The sequence below is a fragment of the Notechis scutatus genome, chromosome 2 (assembly GCF_049901735.1).
Source record: "Notechis scutatus isolate UNSWTSFEM ecotype Mainland chromosome 2, rNotScu1.2, whole genome shotgun sequence".
Classification (NCBI taxonomy): domain Eukaryota; kingdom Metazoa; phylum Chordata; class Lepidosauria; order Squamata; family Elapidae; genus Notechis; species Notechis scutatus.
The window spans coordinates 16,024,121-16,049,879 of record NC_142010.1 but is presented as its reverse complement, the minus strand read 5'-3'; the positions used below and the strand labels follow the sequence as shown (position 1 = coordinate 16,049,879).

Sequence of the window (25,759 nt, the reverse complement as noted above, 5' to 3'; positions counted from 1 at the left end):
GGTTGCTTTTCTCCTTGATTAGTTTCCATCCATTGTTTCTTGTCCTGCCTTCAGGTGCTTTGGAAAATAGGTTGACTCCAGAGCAGCCACATTGACATCCGCCCCCCTCCCTGGAAGAAACTGGGACCCCCATTTCACAATGAGTGAAAGTCCTGTGCAAACCACCTTGACTGATGCAGGTTTCTCCAGAAATTTCCTTGAAAACTGCAGGTCGGAGACATTCTAAAGTTCCCAATAGAAGAAAACATGTATTGCTCGTGATTGAATCTTGCTCAGGATTGAACTATGAGTTTTTCAGCGCTCTCTGTTGATTTTATGGCTGACGTTTCATTATCAAACTAGGTAGCATCTCTAGTGCTCTAAAGAACTGGACATGGCTAGTTTAGTGAAGAGAAGGACTAGGGGAGACATGATAGTAGTGCTCCAATATTTGAGGGGTTCCCACAGAGAGGAGGAAGGGGTCGAGTTATTAATTCTCCAAAGCACCCGAAGGTCAGACAAGGAACAATGGATGGAAACTGATCAAGGAGAGATTCAACAAGCTGGCTGAGGAATTCTGGGAATTGAAGTCCACAAGTCTTAAAGTCGCCAAGGTTGGAGACCCTTCACTAGACGACCTACAAGGTCCCTTCCAACTCTGTCAATCTGTAACTTAAGAAGTTCCCTCCCAACGCTGTCCTTGTGCACATAAGCGTCTCCCGCGTGGAGCGCACAGGGCTCCCCCACCCCCTGTTGCGCTTCCCCCACCGGGCCGCTGGGGGGCGAAGGTGCCCTTGCAGAGGGGAGGCTGCGGGAGATGACATCACCGAGCTTTGCCTCTCTAGGACGCCGCGCTCGCTCGCCTGCCTTAATCCCGGAGGCTGCGGGAGAGTCTGGCGGGGCGGAGGGGGGAGATCCAGACGTGCCCCGGGTGAGGGGGGGGGCTCTCCCCGTGCAAAGGGAGGCGGAGGAGGGAGAGAGATCCGCGCCCGGCCCTCCTCGGTCTTCAACCCTGGGTCCCATTCTCCCCAGCCGCCCTCTCTCCATGCAGGGGCGGGGTCGGGGGTCGGGGTGGGTGGGAAGCGGAGCTCCAGAGCAGCAGCAGCAGCAGTAGAAGAACCGGGGACGCGCAGGATTCGCACTAGGGGCCGCACCCTCCGCAGTTCGGCCTGTCTTCGAATTGAGGGGGCGGGGGGAGAGAGAAGCAGGGCAGCTGCCTCCTTCCTAGTCCAGTTTGGGAGGAACCTTGCAGCCCTTTGGCTGACCCGTTCGGCTGACTCGGGGGCAGGTTGTGTGGACCTGCCTGCGTGTCAGAGGGAGACTCGGATCTCCAAAGAAAGAAAAAAGACAAAAGGAGGGCAAGACTCATTTCCTGGCGTTTCGCTCGGTATGAACTGATCTTCCAATGGTTTGATCCCCTTGTTTTGGGTTAAGCAGGTTAAAAAGGACTTAAATCAGAATCTGAGCTGGAAGGGACCTTGGAGGTTGTCTAGTCTACCCCCCACCCCCTGGACTTTGACAGCAGGATGTCTCCGTATTTTAGGGCCATATTCCTTCATATGAATTTTTCGCACTCAGTTCAAATTAGATTGTAAACCTTACTAGGAAGTGAAGGTTAAGTCTATTTTTTTTTTCAAAAAAGGAAAACCTTTTCCTAGGAAGAAGTTATGGGAAATGCTCCCAAATTGCATTTATTGTGTGCTCCAACTCAATCCCATATTGCATACCTCAACACACACACACACACACACCAGGAGGACCTGTCCCATCAATGCCACTGGAAATACCCCACCCTCTCAAAAAACGTACCTTTCTCCCCCAACTCCATAGGGATGAATGCTACTCAGTGGCTGAACTGCCACTTTCTAATTCTGAGAAATTGTTTGTTTGTTTGTTTGTTTGCCATCTCAGATACACCAGCTGGAAGCTGTTGGTATGATTTACGTGAATGGACAAAAATCATGGCTTGCTGGACTCGATGGCTTGCTGCGGTTGGTCCTTCGAGAATAGAGGCAATTCCATGAGTGAAAAGGCCTCTGGAGATCCACAAGATTGCTCGGACTCGTTTGGAGTTGCCTTACAGGAGAATGGAGACACAGCTTTCAGCAAGTGATGAGACTGGAAAAGCCCCCCCTGGTATTCAGCCTGGGAGCTGTGGGGAGAACTGGGCAAGCACTGGGCAGGAGATCCTAGAGGAGGAAAACACCATCCATTCAGAAGTTCAGCCCTGCAACTTCAGGGGCGTCCAGGAGGCTGAGGGTCCCCGAGAACTTTTTAATCAACTCCATGACTTTTCCAGGCAATGGCTGAAAAAGGAAAAGCACACCAAAGAGCAGATGCTGGACCTGGTGGTTCTGGAGCAGTTCCTGGCTCTTCTGCCCACAGAGATGGAGAGCTGGGTGCGGGAGTATGGAGCAGAGACCAGCTCCCAGGCGGTGGCCCTGGTGGAAGGCTTCCTCCTGAGCCAGGCGGAGGAGCAGAAGGAGCAGGTCGAGTTGCAGGTGAGAGGCTTTTCATTTAGACTGTCCAAAAAGAAATAACAAATGTGTTTGAATTCTTTACCCCTCCTTCCAAGACTTCTCTGGCACTCATAATATATGGAGATGTCATACTAAAACACAGAACATAGAATAACAGAGTTGGAAGGGACATTGTTGGTCATCTAGTCCAACACCACCCGCCCAAGCAGAAGACCCTACACCATTTCTGACAGATGGCAATCCAGTCTCTTCTTGAAAGCCTCCAGCGATGAAGTACCCACAACTTCTGAAGGCAACTTCTGTTCCATGGGTTGATGGTTCTCACTGTCAGAAAATTTCTCCTTATTTCCAGGCTGAATCTCTCCTTTGTTTCCATCCATTATTCCTTGTCTGTCCTCAGTTTCCATCCATTATTCCTTGTCTGGCCTTCAGGTGCTTTGGAAAATAGATTGACCCCCTGTCCTCTCTGTGGCAGCCCCTCAAATATTGGAACACTGCTATCCTGTCACTCCTGGTCCTTCTCACTAGACTCATTTTCCCAGTTCATTTCTCATTCAGTCTCACTGATGGATAATGGGAGCTTTGAGGTTGTATTCAGAGAACAAGAATCCACTTCAGGTTGTGTGATGTCCATTAATTCTGCTTCTCTTCTCCTACTGCAAAATAGTCCTTCAGTATGGAGATCAGAGATCCTGATGGAAGAAGAAGTCCCTCAAATCCCTCACAGGAGCGGTTTTTCAGGAGGGCCTCTCAGGAAGATCCAAGTCAGGATACCTCAGAAGGTAATCAAAGGTTCTTCTATTTTCCAGAGAGATCCCAGCTCAGTTATCTTCTCCAGGTTTTTGTTAGAATACTTTGACAGATATGTTAACTATGCATTATAAAATTTGGTTTTCCCTCACAGAGGAACATAGAATGAATTTTTCTGATCTTTATGATGGAGCTGAAACTGTGGTTGGACCTCCAAACCAAGTAAGTAAGAAAAATAAATTTATTATGATTTGTATACGCTCTTTCCTTCAGGAAGTGAAGTTCATGTATAGAGCACTCTCCTTCCATTTTCCCCTCTTATTTGGGTTATTTTCATCTTTCTGAGCAATGTGGAAAGGGAAATAGCAGGTTCAAGTTTCTCTCAGCCAGGTTAGCTTCCTCTGAAGACTGTTGTTGGGACACAGTGGTTAGTCATTTCCACCCTCATATTCTGTTTAAGCAATGTTCTTTTTAAAAGCCAGTAATTAACTCATTCTGCTGGTATTCTTACTACAAGTTTAAGCTCCTTTAAAAAATAGGAATAAACAATGGTAGCAATTGCTAAACAGAGACCAGTTCTTTTCATTATTGTTGATTTAGAATTATGCAAGGTTGGTAAATAATTAAACACATCAGTGCATTACTGTTTTGTAAAGTGTTTTTCACAATCATTGATAAGAAAAATAAGGTTTTTGTATTAAAAAAAAAAGCCAAGGCAGACAATTATAACCTGCAATGCCAATGGGAATCTCTTAGTAAAAATGGTTCTGAAAGTACATGAAATCAAGGCACTTTTGGTCTGCAAAATAATTTGTAATCCTCTGACTTGTCCCTGGATTTGGAGGCCAAACAAACCAGTTTCGCAAAGGCTGAGAATTGCCCTTTCCAGAGAATTTTCTCTGCTTTTCACCCATTCAGCCAGATTACTAGAAGATAGATTAGATTAGCTAGATATTAGTAGAAGAGAGAGAGAGAGAGAGATGATAGAGAGATACAATAGATAGATAACATAGACAAATGATAGATTAGATAGATAGATATTACTAGTAGATAGATAGACAGATAAAATAGGCAAACAATAAATTAGATATTACTAGTAGATAGATAAATAGACAGATAAAATAGACAGGCAAACAATAGATTAGATAGATATTACTAGTAGATAGATAAATAGATAGACAGACAGATAAAATAGACAGGCAAACAATAGATTAGATAGATATTACTAGTAGATAGATAAATAGACAGATAAAATAGGCAAACAATAAATTAGATAAGATATTACTAGTAGATAGATAAATAGATAGACAGATAAAACAGATAGGCAAACAATAGATTAGATGGATAGATATTACTAGTAGATAAATAGATAAAAGATAAATGATAGATTAGATAGACACACAATAGATAGATAGATAGATAGACAGACAGACAGACAGACAGACAGACAGACAAAATATAGATAGATAGACAGACAGATATCCAGAAATGGGGTTTCTTCCCCTAAAGGAGATTGAAAGTCCTGCAGAATGAAGGAAGTTGATAAACCTGCTGTAGAGCGTCTTCATTTAAAGACAAATTCTCAACTAAACCTTGGAATCCTATCAAGCACAGCCATTTAATTTAGTGCATTTTGTGAACAATGGAACAGATCTTTGAAATCTCATGGGTTTGTTCTGTTCTTTTTCCCCCCATCTGCAGAAGCGTCTTGTGTCCTTCAAGGATGTGGCTGTGTTTTTCTCCAAAGAGGAGTGGTCTCAGTTGGATCCTGACCAAAGGGCGCTGCATTGGGAAGTCATGCTGGAAAATTATAGGAATGTGGCCTCTCTGGGTAAGAATTTGTCAACCAATCAGAGAGCCTGAGGAGATAGTTTGAAATTGGATGGTGTCAGTTACTTCTTATTTTTTAAAAATCCCCAATTAGATGCCATCTCCTCGGAGAGAAGGAAAAGATCTCACTATCTACTTCAAGGGCCTTCAAACTTGGCAAGTTTTAAGACTTGTGGACTTCAACTCTCAGAATTCCTGAGCTAACATGACTGCAGGAGGAATTCTAGGAGTTGAAGTCCACAAGTTTTAAAGCTATCAAGTTTGAAGACTCCTGATCTACTTCAACATAGGAAAGGGCTCAATGCCTCTTTGCTTAGATTTATCCTGGCCTTTTCTCATCTGTATTTTTCTATTTTTGGTTGACCTATCAGTGACAACCTAACCTCTTGGCTTGAAGAGTTGTTGAATTGTATCATACTGTTTTCAGCTTTTGGGGCTTGGATGCTTCTCCATCTTCTTTATCACTTCAAGGCCCTTGAGTAGATCACTTTTTCACCTTTTAATTTATATCTTGAGCCTTGGGATTGGGGTCTAAATCAGTAATGACAAACATATGACATCAGGGTCAAAGGTGACATGCCATGAAATTAAGGGGAGCATGCCAGAATTTACCCTAACCCAATAACTATTTTTGAAATTCTCCTAATCTTTGCATGTTTTTTGGAGGCTGAGAAAAATGGTGCGTGCTTTTATGCGGTCTCCAGAAGTTGAATGAGAGAAATGTGTTGGTCAGGGATCCAACAAATCCACCCCCATTCAAATCATCTCTAGCCGCATCTCTCGCAGAAAAGAAAATTTATTTATTAGAAGTGGCCATGTTTGCGTTAGCTGGATGTAGCCGACACTAAAATACATTATTCATTTCCCGCCTTGACCCTGGTCTTCCCCACACCTCCTGGATGTATATTCTCCAATGGGACACATCCATAGGCAAGAGTCATCAATCATGCTCTCCAGTAATATTCTTGTGCTCCAACAACTTTGGGCTGCCAGGGCGATTATCTAGGCATTTAAGGAATGCACCTGTTTTCCCCCACTCCCTTTTTCTGGCAGCTAAAAAGACCAAGGAGTATCTTTTTAGTTGACGTTCTCTTTTGACCTCTGGAGCATCTGATATTATTCATGTAGTTTTCAGAGGTTGCAGGGTTCATGTAAGAGCATTCCCCAATGTTGCTTCAGTAACAAAGATCTTCTGTGACTTACGTAGCAACCTAAGGTAGTCCGTTGAGTCCAGTCAACAGAAAGGACAAGTATAATAGAAAGAAGGGCACATAACTAGGGCAGAATATCAGCAAATAGCCTGAGCTTGCAAAAATGAAGTGAGGAAAGCTAAGGCTTGCGACAATGAACTAAGGCTTGCGACAAAAGTCAAAAATAATTTTTTTAAAAAGCTTCTTTCAACATTAAAAATGAGAAAAAAGTCAAGGCAACGATTGGTCCACTGGTGGGAGAAAGTGGCAAGAAGGTAGCAAGCAACAGCAAAACTACTTAACTCATTTTAATTAAGGAGAAAAGCAACCAAGAACTAAGAAGAAATTTCCTGACAGAACAATTAATTAGTGGAATGACTTGCCTCCAGAAGTTGTGAATGCTTCAACACTGGAAGCTTTTAAGAAACCATTTGGATAACCATTTGTCTGAAATGGTATAGGGTTTCCTGCCTAAGCAGGGGATTAAACTAGAAGACCTCCAAGTCCCTTCCAACTCTTGTTATTCTATATTCTAAAGAGAACATTACTTGATTATTTGACTAGGGGACGCAGTGGCTCAGTGGTTAAGATGCTGAGCTTGTTGCTCAGAAAGGTCGGCAGTTCGGCGGTTCGAATCCCTAGCACCGCGTAACGGAGCGAGCTCCCATTACTACTTCTGCCAACCTAACAGTTCAAAAGCACGTAAAAATGCAAGTAGAAAAATAGGAACCCTTTGGTGGGAAAGTAACAGCGTTCCATGCGCCTTCGGTGTTTAGTCATGCCAGCCACATGACCATGGAGACATCTTCGGACAGCGCTGGCTCTTTGGCTTTGTAACGGAGATGAGCAGCGCCCCCTAGAGTTGGGAACGACGAGCACGGATGTGCGAGGGGAACCTTTACCTTTACCTTCTTATGAGGCAGCAGATTGTGGGGAATGTTGGGCATTGCATGGAAATCACATCATATCCCAAGGATCACAGACATTGCAGAAAGATGCAAGGTAGCCTCTTTGAGTCAAAACAATGGTTCTAGGGCTAAAGTTGAGTTCCAGCCCTCTACTTCAAGTCCAACTTTGGTGCTGCTGCCAGGGTGGCTTAGATGGGGAAGACATAGAAAATTGTTTCCCTTTTGTTTAGAGAAGGGGTTGTGTGATACACCAGCAGAGGCAAGTTAGGAATTTTCTGAAAGTTTGATACACTTGAGTCAAAACAATTAGCCATCACTCAGCTAAATGGTGCCTTTTTCTATTTTAAACATGCTCTTGAGGTTTAATAGAACAACTCTCATTTTGTTTTGCAACGGTATGATTTTGGCAGGAGAAAATGAATAGTAAAGGGAAGGTAAATTAGGTGGAAGGAAAATGACCTGTTGTAAAATCAGTTTAGTTCTCACAGGTCACTGCTAGAATTGGCTCCCTCCAATAAATAGATTAGAATAGCAGAGTTGGGACCTTGGAGGTCTTCAAGTCCAACCCCCTGCTTAGGTAGGAAACCCTGTATCATTTCAGACAAATGATTGTCCAATCTCTTCTTAAAAACATGCAGTGTTAAGAGCATTCACATCTTCTAGAGGCAAGTTGTTCCACTGATTAATTGTTCTGTCAGGAGATTTCTTCTTAGTTCTAGATTGCTTCTCTCCTTGATTAGTTTCCACCTATTGCTTCTTGTCCTGCCTTCAGGTGCTTTGGAGAACAGCTTGACTCCCTCTTCTTTGTGGCAGCCCCTGAGATACTGGAACACTGCTATCATGTCTCCCTAGTCCTTCTTTTCATTAAACTAGACATACCCAGTTCCTGCAACCGTTCTTCATATGTTTTAGCCTCCAGTTCCCCAATCATCTTTGTTGCTCTTCTCTGCACTTTTTCTAGAGTCCCAACATCTTTTTTACATCATGGAACCAAAACTAGATGCAAGTGTGGCCTTACCAAGGCATTATAAAGTGGTATTAACACTTCATGTGATCTTGATTCTATCCCTCTGTTTATGCAGCCTAGAACTGTGTTGGCTTTTTTGGCAACTGTAGCACACTGCTGGCTCATATTTATGTGATTGTCCACTAGGACTCCAAGATTTCTTTCACAGTTACTACTATTGAGCGAGGTACCACATATACTGTACCTGTGCCTTTTGTTTTTCTTGTCTAAATGTAGAACCTTACTTTTTTCACCATTGATAGCACCCAATGTTCAAGTCTGCCAAGATCCTTCTATATCTTAAGCCTATCTTGTGGTATGTTGGCTATTCCTGCCAGCTTGGTGTCGTCTGCAAATTTGATGAGTACCCCTCTATCCCTTCATCCAAATCATTGGAGATGTTGAAGAATCCTGGGCCTAAAACAGCCTTGGGGTATCACACTACTTACTTCTCTCCATGTAGATGCAGTTCCATTGAGGACTACACACTGAGTGTGGGTTCAGCCAATTATGAATCCATCTGGTGGTGATAATGTCTAACCCACATTTTTCTATTGTATCAAGTAGTAGGTTATGGTCTACTTTGTCAAATGCCTTACTGAAGTCCAAGTAATTTATATGGACAGTGTTCCTCTGGTCCATTAATTTTGTTATTTTGTCAAAGAATGCAATAAGATTTGTCTGGCTGATCTATTTTTGACAAACCCATGTTGGCTTTTGTTATTACTTTGTTCACCTCTAGGTATTTGCTAATTTATTGCTTGATATTAGTTTTTCTCCTAATACTTCAGTGGATGTTTTCTCTGATTTTTCCTAAAGTTTACTCTGGGTGACACTTGAATATATGGATAATTGTCAAGAAAATGTGTTTTAGGTCTTTTCAAATATGTTATAGCTTATGAATATAGAAACTATCATTTCTATACCATGCCATTGCAAACGTGTATTACAGATAGTCCTCGACTTATGACCACAATTTCTGTTGTTAAGTGAGTTTTGCCCCATTTTACAACCTTCCTTGCCACAGTTGTTAAAATGAATCCCTGCAGTTGATAAATTGGTAACTTGGTTGCTAAGTGAATCTGGCTTCACCAATGACTTTGCTTGTGAGAAGGTTGCAAAAGATAATTGCATGACCGTGGAACACAGCAATGGTCATAAATATGAACCAGTTGCCAAGCATCTGAATTTTGATCGCATGATAGATAGAATAGAATACTTTATTGACCAAGTGTGATTGGACACACAAGGAATTTGTCTTGGGTAAATACTCTCAGTATACATAAAAGAAAAGATACATTCGTCAAGAGTCGAGAATCATAAGGTACGACATTAATGATAGTCATAGAGTACAATAAGCAATCGAATCATACTAGGAAACAGTCAATATAAATCAATAAGTATACAAGTGACAAAGTTAGAGTCATACAGTCACAAGTGGGAGGGGATGGGTGATAAGGAGTGATGAGAAGATTAACAGTAATAGTAGTGCAGACTTTGTAATAGTTGGACAGTGTTGAGGGAATTATTTGTTTAGCAGAGTGATGGCTTTCGGGGAAAAACTGTCTAGTTGTTCTGGTGTGCAGTGCTCTGTAGTGTCGTTTTGAGGGAAGGAGTTGAAACAGTTTATGTCCGGGATGTGAGGGGTCTGTAAATATTTTCACAGCTCTCTTTTTGACTCGTGCAGTATACAAATCCTCGATGGAAGGCAGGTTGGTAGTGATTGTTTTTTTCTTGATCCTGGGGATGATGACCAGAGAATAATCATACAGCATTAACTATGCTGAATGTCAACTAAATTTAACTGTAAATCAGATTACAGGTGGTTTTCAATTCAACCACAGTCGAACTCTTAGCAATTGAATGTTGCTAAGTGAAATATTTGTTAGGTGAGTTTGCCCCATTTTACAACTTTTCTTGCCACAGCGGTTAAGCGAATCATTGCATTTGTTAAGTTAGTAGCACGGCTATTAAGTGAATCAGGATTCCCCATTGACTTCTTGTCAGAAGTTTGCAAAAGCTGCTCCCTTGACCCCAGGACACTACAACTAGTCATAAATATGTGTTGCAGCTGACGGAACTGGCAGCAGAGTCAGACAGCGAGGAGGTTGGGGAGGAACCTGGGTCAGTCCTGGAGGCTGAGGAAGGCTCGGATGAGGGCTCTGCATCAGAGGCAGCGATGGGGCCAGGGCAGCCTGGCAGTTATCAGTTGCCTTTGGGCTTGGACAGCAGTGAGGCAGAGGAGCTTCTGGGAATGGTTCCCAGCCTGCGCAGAGCTGCCAAAAAAGAAGGAACAATTAAGAACTTGGGGTCGACGTGGGAGTAAGGCCACAAGTGGACGATGAATGGCCCCTCCCATCAGGATTAAAAGAGGAGCAAAATGGGAGGGGACTTTTGCAGGAAACAACTTGCTTGTTCGTTTCAGTCTCGTGAAGATTTGTCTGTGTAACCCAGCCCTTCCCTGTCAGCACTGCATGTGGAAATAGTTATCGGGCAGCTTTCCAAGATAGATAAGGTCTGAGCTAATTAGCATACATTTGCAAGACTGTTTGCCAAGCTGTTGGCTGAATGTGAATGCACTAAATTCACATTCATTTAATAAAAAAGGTGGTGCCGAGACTCGGAGTTGGCTTAGTGCTTTTTGGGGAAGCCTAGTTCAGAACAGTATGAACCAGTTGCCAACCATCTGAATTTTGATCATGTGACCACGGAGATGTTGCAATGGTTGCAAGTGTAAACAGTCATAAACCCATTTTATTAGCGCCATTGTAACTTTGCTCACTAAACGAAGTGTTGTAAGTCGTGGACTACCTGTATATTGGTATTTGGCCAAAATTCAGAAGGAAATTCGATATGACATCCTACAGTTTCGATCTTTTGTCTAACCTTGCTATCATTTTCATTTTTCCTTTGAAGATAATAACGGGCAGGAGAATGAAGATTTCTGTGAACTGTTCCAAGTGATCAATGCTGGAAAGGAAATTGAGGACTCTCAAATGCAACTAAAAAACCATGAGAGAAACCAGTCAGAAAATTGGAATCAGGAAAGCTCATCTTCCATTGATGCTCAGATGCAAAACGTTCTTGTTGAAGAAGGGCAAATAGATGAAGAATATATGGGGAATTCTGTGCAGCTAAGCGAAGGCACATTAGAGGTAAATGAAGAATATCCAATTAAAGGAGAAGACAATATATTCGGAGACAATGGAGAAACGTTGACTTTCACTCTGTCTCATGAAAATAGTTCCCTCCCATCACAAAAATGGGACCACGTAGAAGAGAAGCCGTATAAATGTTTGATATGTGGAAAGAGCTTCAGAAGAATCGGTCATCTTAATTGCCATAGCAAGATCCACACAGGGGTGAAGCCATATAAATGTATGGAGTGTGGGAAGGACTTTAGGGGAAAGCGTGAGCTTATTTCCCATAAAAGGATCCACACAGGGGAAAAGCCATATAAATGCATGGAGTGTGGAGAGGTCTTTGCTCAGAGCAGCCATCTTACAAGTCACAAACGGATCCACACGGGGGAAAAGCCCTACAAATGCATGGTATGCGGGAACGGTTTCACAACCAGCAGCTCTCTGACGCGCCACAAAAGAGTCCACACAGGGGAGAAGCCGTACAACTGCAGGCAGTGTGGAAAGTCCTTTGCTCAAAGCGGCTCTCTCGCTTCCCACACGAAGACCCACGTACGAGACAAAGCGCATAAATGTGTGGTGTGCGGAAAGAGCTTCAGCACCATCAGCTATCTGATTTGCCATACACGGATCCACAGCGGGGAGAAGCCCTACAAATGCATGGAGTGTGGAATGACCTTCGTCCAGAGCCGTTATCTCCTTTCCCATAAAAGGAAACACACCGGGGAGAAGCCGTACAAATGTATCGAGTGCGGGAAGTGTTTTAGTGAGCGCAGTTCCTTTATTTCCCATAAGAAGATCCACACAGGGGACAAGCCCTTTAAATGCCTGGAGTGTGGAAAGACCTTTCTGGAGAACCGTTATCTGATTTTCCACAAGAGGAGACACACAGGGGAGAAGCCCTACAAGTGCACAAAGTGTGGAAAGACCTTTACCCGGGTCAGTACTCTGAATTCCCATAACAGGATCCACACAGGGGAAAGGCCCTATAAATGCATGGAATGCGGAAGAGACTTTAGATGGTATAGCGAGTTTACTGCCCATAACAGGATCCACATGGGAAAAGCCACGTACATGCATGCAGTGTGGAAAGAGCTTTGCTCAGAGGAGTACTCTTACTTCCCATAACAAGATCCACATGGGAAAAAACCACATACTTGCATGGAATGTGAAGGGGGCTTTAGATGGAACAGTGATTTCACTTTAAAAGGATGCATGCAGGGGAGAAGCCATATTAACGCATGGAATGTGGAAAGATCTTTGCTCAGGACAAATATCTGACTTCCCAACAGGAGGTCCACACAGGCGAAATAAAATAATTTCATGCAGTGTGCAAAAGAGCTTTACTAAGACTTGCCTGCATAAAAGGAAACCCACACGGGGGGGAAGCAGGGAATGCGAGAAGAGGCTGAATTGGAAGAGTCATCTAAAATCACTCGCAAGGATCTACTAGGGCAATAATCCACATGAATGATACATCTGCTTTAGTACACATGCATTTCTGGTCCAAACAAGACAAGGAATCCTAATTGCTCATTGTGACTTTTGCAAAGTAGCAAATTCCAAGGCCGAAATGAGGATCAGTGGATATAAAGCTCATATTTCTCATTAAAGGAGATGAGAAGGCCTATAATTGCATATGAACAGCCCTTTCTCCTGTGAGTGATCCAAAGCCTGCTTTGCTGTGGAATAACAAGAGTACGACCAAAGCTAATAGGCATTGTATTTATTAGTTTGTTTAATTTCTATGGCTGCCTAATTCAACCTAGTGACCCTGAGAAGCTTAGAAGTCTAACAACCATTTTAAAGACGTTAAAATAATAAAAACACCCACAAGACATTTACCTATACCTTAGATTAATTCAAATATATTATGGTTTAGTTCCTATCATATTTTATTGTCCGTGGATGCAATTAAAAACGATAATAGTGCAATTACTGAGTCCAGGTTGAAATTATTTACTTAAAGGCAGGTTAGCAATAGCTCATAGTCTTGTGGAAATATCCACCCTTCTGAGTCTGTTCTTAGCTGTGTTTAGCACACATGGAATAGTTAAAGCAAGTAGTTTCATTATGAGAAAGTTCTTGTAGGGGAAGGCAGATATCTCACCAAGCATCCAAGGGTCAGTTTTGATGAGTCAGAAACACAGATGTGATAATATTGTAAGACACGTAGAAGACATATGGAAAAGCATGCCAAAAATAATGAGAATAACCTTAAAAGGACAACGCTAGCCTTATTGCCCAGTCTTTTTTTTTTTTAAACAAGTTTTATTAATTTTAAAAACAAACACAAATACATATAACATAAGACATAACATAAAGAAAATAAAAAATCATCTTTTCTGAAGGTTGCTCAATCCCGGGTCAAAACTCTTTATACAGACACAACTTCAAATTCATATTCATTTTATATGTCATTCATATCTTATTACCATCTTCACTTTTATATATAGTTTCTTTTCTCTCTTAAATTCTCTTAATTTTATTTTATTCATCTCATCTCAGTTCAAATCATAATATTTATTATTCTTTGTCTGTTTATTTCCAGCTATCCATTTGCTTTCTTCCTTAAAATAAAAAATAAAACTTCTCCTGTCCACTAATTGGAGTATAACGCCTTTACCTCTTTCCTCTACATTTATAATATTTAATATAAAACACCTGACTTACATTGGGATCCTGCTTGGTACATTCAAGAATTATACAATATTATCACTACCAGAACTAATCTATTCATTAATATTCATATTCTTTTATAACATAAAAACTTAGCACATTGCTTTTCAATTAATTAACATACTTTTGTGGGAGGACCTACTTTCCAATTATTCTCCCCACATCACATATTTTAAATCATTATTTCATTAAGGTAATCCTCCTTCTCCTCCTCTCCCCAACATTCTTTTATACCTTAACCATTTTATCCATTCAATTTAATATCATATCTTTTTAATAATAGTTATATTTTCCAGTTATTCCCCCACATCATATCTCCAATCTTTATTTCATAAAATGTTCCCCTTTCCTTAACACCAATTTCACTAAGTTATATTAAATATTTTACCACATTTTAAATTACACTTTATTTCCAACCTTCTAAAAGTTATTTCTAAGTACAAATATAAAAACAATCTTGTGTACCTTTAGAATCCCTTCATCAATAAGATTACCCATTGTCTCTAAAAAAGATTTGTTTCTTTACATCTTGCTCTCTGCTACTGAGGCCGCTCATCCCTTTTCTCCCTTGCTTGTTCTTCTCTCTGTCCTCATTACCCCTTCGTCTCTCCTTCCTCCCCTCTGCAGTTTTCTAACATAATACCTCCTTTTCATCTTATTTTCCTTTTTTTTGGATTGCTTTTACAGATCTTAAAGTCTCTTTTTCCTTTTTCTCCTTCTCCTTTCTTTGCCCAGCCAGAGTGACTTGTTCCTCCAAGATGGCTTCTTCTTCCTCCAAATCTTCTTGGTATTCAATCCCTTCCACGTAAGCATAGACCGCCATTTCTAAATACTGACACAAAGTATCAAAACATCCTTCCCTTCTCGCTTTTCCTCTTGAATTTTTTGATGTAATAGTTCCAAATCATCCACAAATGATGTCATTGTGAAGAGAAAAAGTTTTCCCAAACAACCACCCAGATGTTTTTAATCAAAGATAATTTTCAAAAGTAATAAAATCACGAAGCAGTCCAAGTAGATCATTTCTTTAGGCACCTTCTCCTTCCTCAATTTCTCTTTCTGGGGTTAAAATTGGATCACAAAGTTGCATTTAATATATATCTTCAGAAGCCTTGTTAATATTTATATCTCGTTAAAATTCCAGGCATACTCCTCATTTCCAAATTATAGTCCAGCTTTCACTCTCCTTCCCACTCACAGCATAAAAAAAGAAAAGTTTTTAAAAGTTTTTTTTAAGAAAGAAAAAATCATTCAGAAATCCTTATCTCTTCAGTGTTTAATTACCTGGATTTTCAGATTTCTCTTACTGTTCCACAGCTGTCACGTTAGGAAGGAGAGTGAAGAAAAAAAAAACTTTCCCTTTAAGAGTTCTAACCGCGGCTTGTAACTCTCTCTGGAAACAATGTAGCAACTTCTCCAACAGTTCTCCGATCCCGGAGGTTCCTTGCTTAGCAACTTTATCCCGGACCATAGGCAACTCTCACGATTCTCCGATTCTCTTCCTCCTGCACATTCTTATCCGTCTGCAGGTTTCTTTGAGGTGGCCATTGCTGACCGCCGCTCCTCCGCCTAGGGAAAAGGGGATTTAGCTGGCTGGGGAGGGTCTGCGACACCCCCTACCCCCTTTCCAGATCCCCTGTCTTCAGCAGCCCCTACAGGGCAGCTATATCCCCCAAATCCAAGTGGATCGGGGGAACCTAGTCGATGAGCCCGGCAGGGATCGCGCTGGATCGCGGAACCCTGCCGCCGCCGAAGCCTCGCAAACAGGAAGTCCCTTATTGCCCAGTCTTTTGAAGGTCTACTGACCTATCATGCCTTTAAAAATTGTTTATAGCCACAGAGCTATTCCCAAGGCGCATTTTCTCATGGAATATAGAACATTAGAATGGGAAAGAACTTTGGAGGTCTTGTAGTCCAACCCTTTGCTCAAGCAGGTGACCCTATACCAGTGGTGGCTAACCTTTTTGGGCTCCTGTGCTAAAAATTTGGGCTCACGTGTCAGTACCCAGAAGGCAATACGCCCCCTGACGCCCCCTGTGCATATGTGCGCAATCCCCCCCACGCCCCCTTACCTGCACTGTGCCTCACAGATGGTTTTTCGGCTGGTTTGAGGCCTTTTCCGGCTTCCCAGAGGCTTGAAAAAACCCTTTGCAGGCCGAATAATAGGCCTGTTTCATCACTTCCGATAGTACAGGAAGTGACAAAACGGGCCTATTATACATCCTGCAAAGCCTGCAGAGGGTTTTTTCAAGCCTCTGGGAGGCCAAAAAAGGCCTCAAACCAGCTGAAAAATCAGCTGTGAGGCACACGCATGCACAGTGAGGTAAGTTTGCCTGCGGCTTACGTGCTGGCACAAATGGTTCTGCATGCCACCTGTGGCACACGTGCCAAAGGTTCACCATCACAGCCCTATACCATTTCAAACAAATGAATATCCAGACTCTTTAAAAGCCTCTGGTGATGGAGCATCCACTGTATACAATACTTTATTTGGCCAAGTGTGATTAGATACACAATGAATTTGTCTCCCATGCAGCAGCTCTCAGCGTACATACAAAGCAACAGAGTAATAATAAAAATACCAGTAAGAGGGTACCAGATTTGGATTACCAAATCTGCATTTCTAAAAGCTGGCCTCCTTAGTTTCTGCTTGGGGGCAGGAAGACTGGTGCTGGTCTCTGCCTCCCTTAAGATTTTTTTCCCCATTTCTCCTTTAGGGGTGTAGAAAGTTAGCACCCACCCCTCTCCTAGAAGAATGAAATATTCTAGGAAATGTTAAAAAGGCAGAATATTTCCCCTAAAAGAGAAATAAAAATCTTAAAGGAAACAGAAACTCAGCCTCAGCTCCCTGTCCCTAGCAGATATTTTGGTGCCAGCCTATCTACAAGACAAAAGACCTTCACCTTCAGGATATAATAGGATGAGCCCTCTACCCATCTAACAGCAGAGATGACCACATGGCACCTGCGGATATTACATCAGCCCAAGGTTCAACCAAACTTGATTCAGACAAGCATGACTCCACATGGGAGTCTGACAACAACCAATAGAATACATTTTTTGCCCAGGAACAGGAAGCTCAAGGGCAAGGCCCAAGAAGTATAAATACTTTTCTCTCTCAAACCCATGTGTTCAGCTGCACCAGAACTTCAAACTCATGTGGTCCTGTCCACCAATAAACCATCCTTCCAATCAGCCTCCATGTTTCCAGTGTTTTTCTCCCCACTTGGAAGTGAACTCAGATGTATATTAATATTCTATCTTGCCTTTTAAAAAATATTTCCCAAAACATTTCATTCTTTTGGGCTGGGGCTGGGAGCTTCCTACAAGAGGCTGAATGGCTAAGAGAACTAGGACTAGGTTTAGCCTAATATAAGGGAAGGCTTGGGGTGACATGATAACCGTCTTCCAATACTTGACGGGCAGTCAGTAGATTCAACCGGGAAATAAGGAGAAATTTCCTGACAGCAATAACGATTGGTGGAACAGCTTGTCTCCTGGAGTCATGGATGCGCCATTGCTGGAGGCTTTTGAGAAAAGACTTGTCAACCATTTGTCCAGGAAGGTATGTATACATTAGTTTCCTGCCTTGAGCAAGAGGTTGGACTAGAACCGTGATGGCGAACCTATGGCAGCCATTTATGCCGGCATGTGAGCCACAGATAAACTTACCTCACTGCATGCACGCACTTCACAGCTGATTTTTTGGCTGATTTGAGGTCTTTTTCGGCCTCCCAGAGGCTTGAAAAAAAAACCTGCAGGCTTTGCAGGGTGAATAATAGGCCCGTTTTGTCACTTCTTGTAATACCGGGCCAAAAAGTTATGTGCGCGCGCATTGCCTTCTCGGTGCTGGCACGAGAGCGTGAGCATGCAAGCGCGCGCACATAACTTTTTGCACAGCAGCCCCAAAAGGTTATCCACCACTGGACTAGAAGATCTCCAAGGTCCCTCCCAACCTTAACGAGTCTATGCTTCCTTGAAAATAGAAGGATGGATACATTCAAAAGTTGTCCAAAGCAGTTGGATTGAGAAGATTTTGGATTGGGGGGTGTGGGGGGAAATAATTTACTTCTTCCTGCCCTCCATGGAAAATGGTTCATCACTCATGGCATGAGCCGTTGCATTGCAAGCAGGATCCTCCAGGGGACGCCCTCTGCCCAAGGAAGGCAACGTCAGGCGCTTCCCCATTGGACCACTGGAGAGCGAACGTCACAGCTGGCTTTCCAGAGGCGTGTCAGCACAAACATTGGCCGCTCTAGGATGCCGCACTCACTCGCTTTAACCCTTGGAGCCCTGCAGGAGGCGGAGAGGCTGTAGGAGAGTCTGGCTGGGGGTAATCCAGACGTGCCCCGGGTGAGGGGTGTGTGTCTTTCCATGCAAAGGGAGGCGGAGGAGGGAGAGTCGTGCACGGGCGGCCCTCCTCCGGGTTTAACCCCGGATCCCATGCTCCCCAGCCGCTCTCTCCATGCAGGGCAGAGAGCAACAGCAGAAGCAGAAGAACCGGGGATCTTAGCCGGGGGTCCCTCCGGGGAGGAGCCCGAGTGGGGAGAGAGGAGGGTCGGCCTTGCGGAGATCCAGCAGGAGAGGCGAGAAGCCGGGCGAAGAGGAGGCAGGATTCGTACCAGGTTCCCCATCCTATCTCCGGAGTGGGGTGCCGGGATGGGGAGAGAAAACCAGGGCAGTATCTCCAGCCGCCTCCTTGAATCAGAACTCTGAGCCCGGAAGGGAACGCGGAGGTCATCTAGTCCAGCCCCCCCTTCAAGCAGGAGATCCTATATACACCATTTGAGACCTTGACTGTCCAGTCTCTTCTTAAAAAAGCATCCAGGGATGAAAGCACCACCCACGATGTCTGAAGGCGAGCTGTTCCTTCCTAGCCCTGCTTGGATGACCCATTTGGGGGTGGGGGTAGAGCAGATTGTGTGAATCTGCCTGCATGTCAGAGGTTGACTGGGTTCCCCAAAGGCCACCCTGAAGAAAGGGAAAGGGCTCCAACCAGGGTCGTTTCCTGGCATTGCATTGGATATGACTCAGGGTCTCCTGCTTGGGTTGGGGGGTTGGACTAGATGACCTACAAGGTCCCTTCGAACTCTGATCATCTGTTATCTGATCTTTCACGGTTCACCTGTTTTGGATTTGGCAGGTTTCTAATTTATTTTCCGGGTCAGATCCTACAAACGGGATGCCATTTGTATGTCTTCGCACAGGGACAAAACGATCCCTTGGACAAAGAGGAGCGAATCAGTCCTGAGGTAACAAGAAACGATCCTACGAGCGAAAAGGCATTTGGGGATCCACGCTGATTGCTTGGGCCCTGTTCGGAGTTGCCTTATTGAAGAGATACGGAATGGAGGCACAACTTTTGGCCACTGGAAACAGCCCTTCTACTGTTCGGCCTTGGAGCTGTGGGGAGATCTGGGAAAGAATGAGGCAGAAAATCCTGGAAGAGAAACCCATCTATTCAGAAGTTCAGGCCTGCAACTTCAGGAGCCTCCGATACTGGGAGGCTGAGGATCCCCGAGGACTTTGCAGCCGACTTCATGACTTGTGTAGGGGATGGCTGAGACCAGGAAAGCTCAGCAATTTGGTCGCGAACAGAAGCATTTGCGACCCAAGGTTCCACTGTATGCCTGAACAACATAGAACTGCCAATAGAAGATTCAAATTGCTCTCAGTTATCTTAACTTCTCTGAAGTATATTGTTGGAGTCAAAGTGTCTGTAATATTACCTTGAAATTCTTAATAGATACTTTTACGATCAGTACTTAACTCTCTATTTGCCTGTTACTTTCCCTACTATTAATATGCAGTCACTAAATTGTTAAAAACTCATTCAAGAGTTGGGAACAACATTTTCACAGTAGTTGCAATCGTTAAACTTTTTATAATGCTTTGACTTGGAATTGTGCAAGGCTAATGAAAAATAACTCAATACTGACATTGGCACATTGCCGTTTTTAAAACAACCAGTAATTAAAAAATGGTTCTGAAAGAGCACTTAATCAAGGGATGATTGTTCTGCAAGGTAATTTGTAATCCTCTGATTTGTGCCTGGATTTGATGATTAGGGGACTGGAAGCTAAAATATATGGGTACGTCTAGTCTATTGAAAAGAAGGACTAGGATAGCAGCATTCCAATATCTCAGAGGCTGCTCTAAAGAAGTGGGAGTTAAGCTATTCTCCAAAGCAACTGAGGGCAGGACAAGAAGCAATAGAGGGAAACTATTCAAGGAGAGAAGCAACTTAAAACTAAGGAGAAACTTTCTGACAGAACAATTAAACAATGGAACAGCTTGCCTCCAGCAGTTGTGAATGCTCCAACACCGAAGCTTTTTAAGAAGAGATTGGACAACCATTTGCCTAATACAAGGGTCTTCAAACTTGGCAAGTTTAAGACTTATGGACTTCAACTCCCAGAATTCCTGAGCTAACATGACTGGAGGAGGAATTCTGGGAGTTGAAGTCACCACGTCTTAAAGTTTGACTGTAAAGTTTGAAGACCCCTGGTCTAAAACGTTATAGAGTTTTTCCTGCTTGAGCAGGCAATTGGAGTAGAAAACTTCTAAGGTCCCGTCCAACTCTGTTATTCTGCCGGAAAGAATATCCCCTCCCCTTTTACTTCTGGAAACACGGGAAGGATTGGAGTCACAGAAGTGGGGATTCCAACGTCCGTCGATTTTATGTGGAAAGTCTTTTGGGGATAGATGGATGGATGGACGGACGGACAGACAGACCAACCAATCAATCCAGTAGGGTTACTTTCACTGAATGGCACTGAAGGTCCTGCAGAATCAATGAAGTTCATAAAAACCTGCCCCAAATATTTCTTCAGTCAAACACTTTTGGCTTGGTCCATTTTTTTACGCAAATTTTGAAATTCTACCAATCAACAGCGATTTAGCTTAGTGTGTATCTTTGCTTGGGTGTATTTAAACATTACAGATTTTGTAAATCCTCCTGAGTCTGTCCTGGTTCCCCCCTTATTCAGGAGGGTCCTGTGTCCTTTGAGGAGGTGGCTGTGTATTTCTCCCAGGAGGAGTGGTCTCAGCTGGATCCTGACCAAAAAGCGCAGCATTCGGAAGTCATGCTGGAAAATTATAGGAACGTGGCCTCGCTGGGTAAGAGTTTGCTACTTGTTGTGGCCTGCCAGTGGCTAGCAGAGCTAGCAACAGAGTTGGACACAGTGAGGAGGTTGGGGAGGAACATGGGCCAGTCCTGGCGGCTGAGGAAGGCTCGGACAAGGGCTCTGCATCAGAGGCAGAGATAGGACCATAGCAGTCTGGCAGTTATCAGCTGCCTTCGGAGTTGTACAGCAGTGAGGCGGGGGAGCTTCAGGAGCCGGTTCCCAGCCTGCGCATGCGTATGCGCAAGCTGCCAAAAGAAAAGAACAATTACGAACTAAGGGTCGACGTGGGAGTAAAGCCACAGGTGGATGGTGAATGGCCCCTCCCATAGGGATTAAAAGAGGAGGGGTTTTTTGCAGGAAACAATTTGTTCATTGGAGCAGTATGAAGATCTGTCTGTGCATCTCCGACTGTGCTGACAAGGAAGGACAAGGAAGGACTGCCAAGTCCTTCCTTGTCAGCACCGTGTTTGAAAATATTTACTTGGCAGCTCTCCAAGCTAGATAAGGTCTGTGCTTATTAAAGAAATTTATCAGAGTAAAACCAGCACATGTTTTGAAGTGGAATAAGTTATAAATGTATTAAGGAAAAAGGAAAAAAGGAAATATAATGAAGTGGTTTCCTATCTTCTTAACAGCAGTTATACCGGTAAATGCAATTATATTTTAGCCTCTCTTGCTAAGGTGACATCATAGTTTTCTCCTTTACATAATTTATAATTTAGCCGTCTCTGTGAATTCTGTCATCTTCACCTGCATTCCTCCATTGTAATTATTTCTGTTGTCTCCAAAGGATCTTCCAAAATTTACCACCAAATCCTCAGTAAATATTCTTAGTAGGGAAGGCAAATACTTGTTCATTTTTGTGTCTCACAAGGATTGTTAAATCTCCAATCATTTGGCCATTTTGCATAGATTGATTTCATTTTTTTAATGCAATTCTTTTCAAAGTCCATATCTTTGAAAACATACCTTGTGTCAATCCTTATGAGACACATACCTTGTGTCTCACAAGGATTGTTAAATAAATTTCCAATTATTTGGCCATTTTGCAAAGTATAGATTGATTTCATCTTTTTAATAAAATTCTTTTCAAGGTCCATATCTTCCAAAATTTTAAATCACGAAAGTCCAATTTTTCTCTGCATCTAAGAAGATCTGTGTGGCTTGCTTTTTATTAGTATTATGTTCAAATTTTCTACTCTTTAGAAATTATAATGTTGCTATCATTTTCCTTTCTCTTTTCTTTTGAAGGTAATAACGGGCAGGAGAATACAGATTCCAGTGAACCATTCCAAGTCTTTAGTCCTGGAGATGGATTGGAGAAGCCTGTAATTCAAATGAAACTAGAAAGCCATGAGAGAAACCTGTCATATAATTGGAATCGTAAAAGCTCATCTTCCATTGACACACAGAATCAAGACTTTCATGCACGACAAGGAAAAATAAAGAACAAATATATTGGGAAACATGTAAAAACATTCAAAAGCAAATTCAATGTAAAAAACCAGAACCCAAACCAAAGAAGATTATATATGCAGAAACAATGAAAAAAATTACAATTGGACTTTCCCTTTTCCTCACAAAAATGGGCCCCTTATATCTCAAAATAATCCACACAGAAGAGAAGCCATACAAATGTTTGGCATGTGGAAAGAGCTGCAGAACAAGCAGTCAATTTACTTTCCATAAAAGAAACCACCTAGGGGGAAAGCCCTCTAAATACCTGGAGTATGGAAAGAGCTTGACTAAAAGTAATCAACTAGCCCCACATAACTGGATGCACACAGGAGAGAAGCCATATAAATGCACAGAATATGGAAGAGGCTTCAGGAAGTGCTGTACCCTTACTTCCCATAAACGAATCCACGCAGGAGAAAAGCCATATAACTGCATGGAGTGTGGAAAAAGTTTCAGCGAGAGTCCTTCCCTTATATCTCACAAGAGGATCCACACAGGAGAGAAGCCATTTCAATGCGTGGAGTGTGGGAAGGCCTTTATTCGGAACAGCCATTTTACTTCCCATAAAAGGATCCATGCAGGAGAGAAGCTATATAAATGCGTGAAGTGTGGAGAGACTTTTACTCAGAGCAACCATTTAAGTTCCCATAAAAGGATCCACACAGGAGAGAAACCACATCAATGTGTGGAATGTGGAAAGAGTTTTACCACGATTAGCTCTCTTACTTGCCACACAAGGATCCACAGTGGGGAGAAGCCCTATAAATGCATGGAGTGTGGGGAAAAATTTATTCAGAGCCGTTATCTCCTTTCCCATCAAAGGAAACACACAGGGGAAAAGCCCTATAAATGTACGGAGTGTGGGAAGTGCTTTGGTCAAAGCAGTTCCTTTATTTCCCATAAAAAGATCCACACAGGGGAGAAGCCCTTTAAATGCATGGACTGTGGAAAGGCCTTTCTTCAGAACCGTTATCTTATTTCCCACAAAAGGATCCACACTGGGGAGAAGCCATATAAATGCAGAGAGTGTGGAAAATCCTTTGTTCAGAGCAGTCATCTTACTTCCCATAATAGGGTCCACACGGGAGAAAAGCCGCATCAGTGCGTAAAATGTGGAAAGAGTTTTAGCACATTTAGCTCTCTTACTTGCCATAAAAGGATTCACATGGGGGAGAAACCCTTTAAATACATGGAGTGTGGAAAAAAGGGCTTCTCTGAAAATCAGTCCCTTGTGAGACACAAAAGAATTCCACACAGTGGAGAAGCCGTATAAATGTGTGAAGTGTGTTAAGAGCTCCAAGGGGAGAAATGGCCTAATTTTTCATATCCATTTGATGAGAATCCATGTAAATTCTAGATTTAATTGCTTGATTCTATGTATACCGAACTAGGAAAAAAAGATTTTACTAAGTCTGACCCTCACAACTGACAGCTTTGGAGAGATGATTTTACCAATAGAAAAAAATGGTTCTAAGGTAAAAATTTCTGGAGCATTTTGCATCTGTTTCCCCCCCCCTCAGTATTACTTTTTCTTCAGCATACAGGTAGTCCTCAATTTATGACCACAGTTGGGCCCAATTGTTTATGTTACTGAGAAATTTGCAAGTTTTACCCCATTTTATGACTTTTTTGCCACATTGGTTCAGTAAATTACTGCAGTCGTTAAATTATTCACATGGTTGTTAAGAGAATCTGGTTTCCTCAGAAGGCTGCAAGAAGGGATCATGTGGCCCCGGGACACTGCAAACCATCATAAATATGTTTTAAATAATGGGGTTTTTAAGGTTCAACTGTCATTTTATAGGGTCAAGAATTGCACATGTCAATAAGAGAAGATCGTTTTGTCTTGTTTACATTCTAGCTTCAATTGCATGTCAATTCCAAGAAAAATGGGCCCATATAGGCATTTCAAATTCTGGACTCTGAATTTATGAAGTTGTGTTTTTTTTTTAAAAAAAGTGAGCTTCTATTACCCAGTTATTTGTCCTTCCCACTTGATCTTTGTCAGGGGTGGGATTCTACCAGTTCCGACTGGTTCGGGTGAACCCTTTGCTCCGAAGATCAGTTGGCAGTGAACCGGTTCGCTTCGACGAGCATGTAGGCCCACCCGCCCTGTGCTTTATTCCCTTTTGTGAGAGCACAGCTGATTCACATGGCAGAGCGGTTTGCTGTTTCTCAGCTGTGCGTATGTGCAGAGCGCACATTTGGCGCGATCTCCAAACTGGTTATACTGGTGGAATCTCACTCCAGATCTTGGTTCTGCGATGGATATGAAGAGGCAAACATTTAACAGGTGATTCTTTCCCAGGTGGGAAAAGCAGCTGAATCTTTTTAAGACAAAGGTTTATCTTAGTCTTTCTTCCATTATGGCAAACAAGCAAATAGAAATTCAGTAACTTCCCATAGTATAAACATTCCATCTTTTTACAATTGTTTTCCACTTCCTTTCATTCTTGAATACACTCACATTTTATCAGAGGCCCTTACACTTCTGTCCTCACAAAAAGAAATGGTGCAGCAGAGATATAGTGGGATCTGAAACAATATAATCCAAAGGGAACTCAAATTCCATCAAAGTACAGTAAACGGAGAGATGGAATGTGAAATTGAATTGTCCCACTGAGTATCTGATATGCATTAAAAGTGACAGTTAAAAGGATATGTGCTTTGAATCCTTCCTTCCTTCCTGTCTCAGGAATATTCAGGAGACTGAAGCCCACTCCAGTGTGCTGATACTGTAGATGATCAAGCAAGAAGGAAGACATTTAGAAATCAGTGGGGACCAAAACAAAAATCTATGAAATTAAGAAAAACTACTTCAGAAAAGTGCTTCAGTTCTTCCTGATCAAACACACAATGAGAATAGCAGCTTTTTGTGGGATGTGAAGATACCAAAAAATAATCCAACTCGGTTCCACTATAAAGAACTGAGACCTGAATCAACCAATATGACTGCATAGGTCAAAGGCCTCATGATGTGAGAGAACAACATAGGTATCAATACAGAGTGAAGAAAGAACTTTAGGAGGAAGAGTTCCTCTGTCACAAAAGGAGCCAGAATAACGAGAAATCCCCAAAATTCATGTGCAAAAGATTTTTCAAGCATTAAGACCCCCTTTGGCTTTCTGTGCTGTGATGAGAGCTAAGAAAAAAATCTGTTTAAATAAAATTAAATATCAATGATGTGATTACTTTCTAGGCATGTATTAAAA

At 42.5% G+C, this 25,759-nt stretch overlaps 1 protein-coding gene and 1 long non-coding RNA gene across 2 annotated transcripts in view; one reads left to right on the top strand and one right to left on the bottom strand.

Moving 5' to 3' along the window:
* Positions 1-25,759, bottom strand: part of LOC148131833 (uncharacterized) — a 501,829-nt gene that overhangs the window by 170,407 nt on the left and 305,663 nt on the right. The gene's annotated exons all lie outside the window — the stretch shown is intronic.
* LOC148131839 (uncharacterized) lies at positions 921-24,029 on the top strand. Its single transcript, XM_087953559.1, has 7 exons — positions 921-1,366; positions 1,891-2,480; positions 3,127-3,241; positions 3,364-3,431; positions 4,911-5,040; positions 11,060-12,305; positions 22,920-24,029. The coding sequence occupies exons 2-7, from the start codon at positions 2,067-2,069 to the stop codon at positions 23,818-23,820; spliced, it is 2,874 nt and encodes a 957-aa protein (XP_087809685.1). The 5' UTR covers positions 921-1,366; positions 1,891-2,066; the 3' UTR covers positions 23,821-24,029.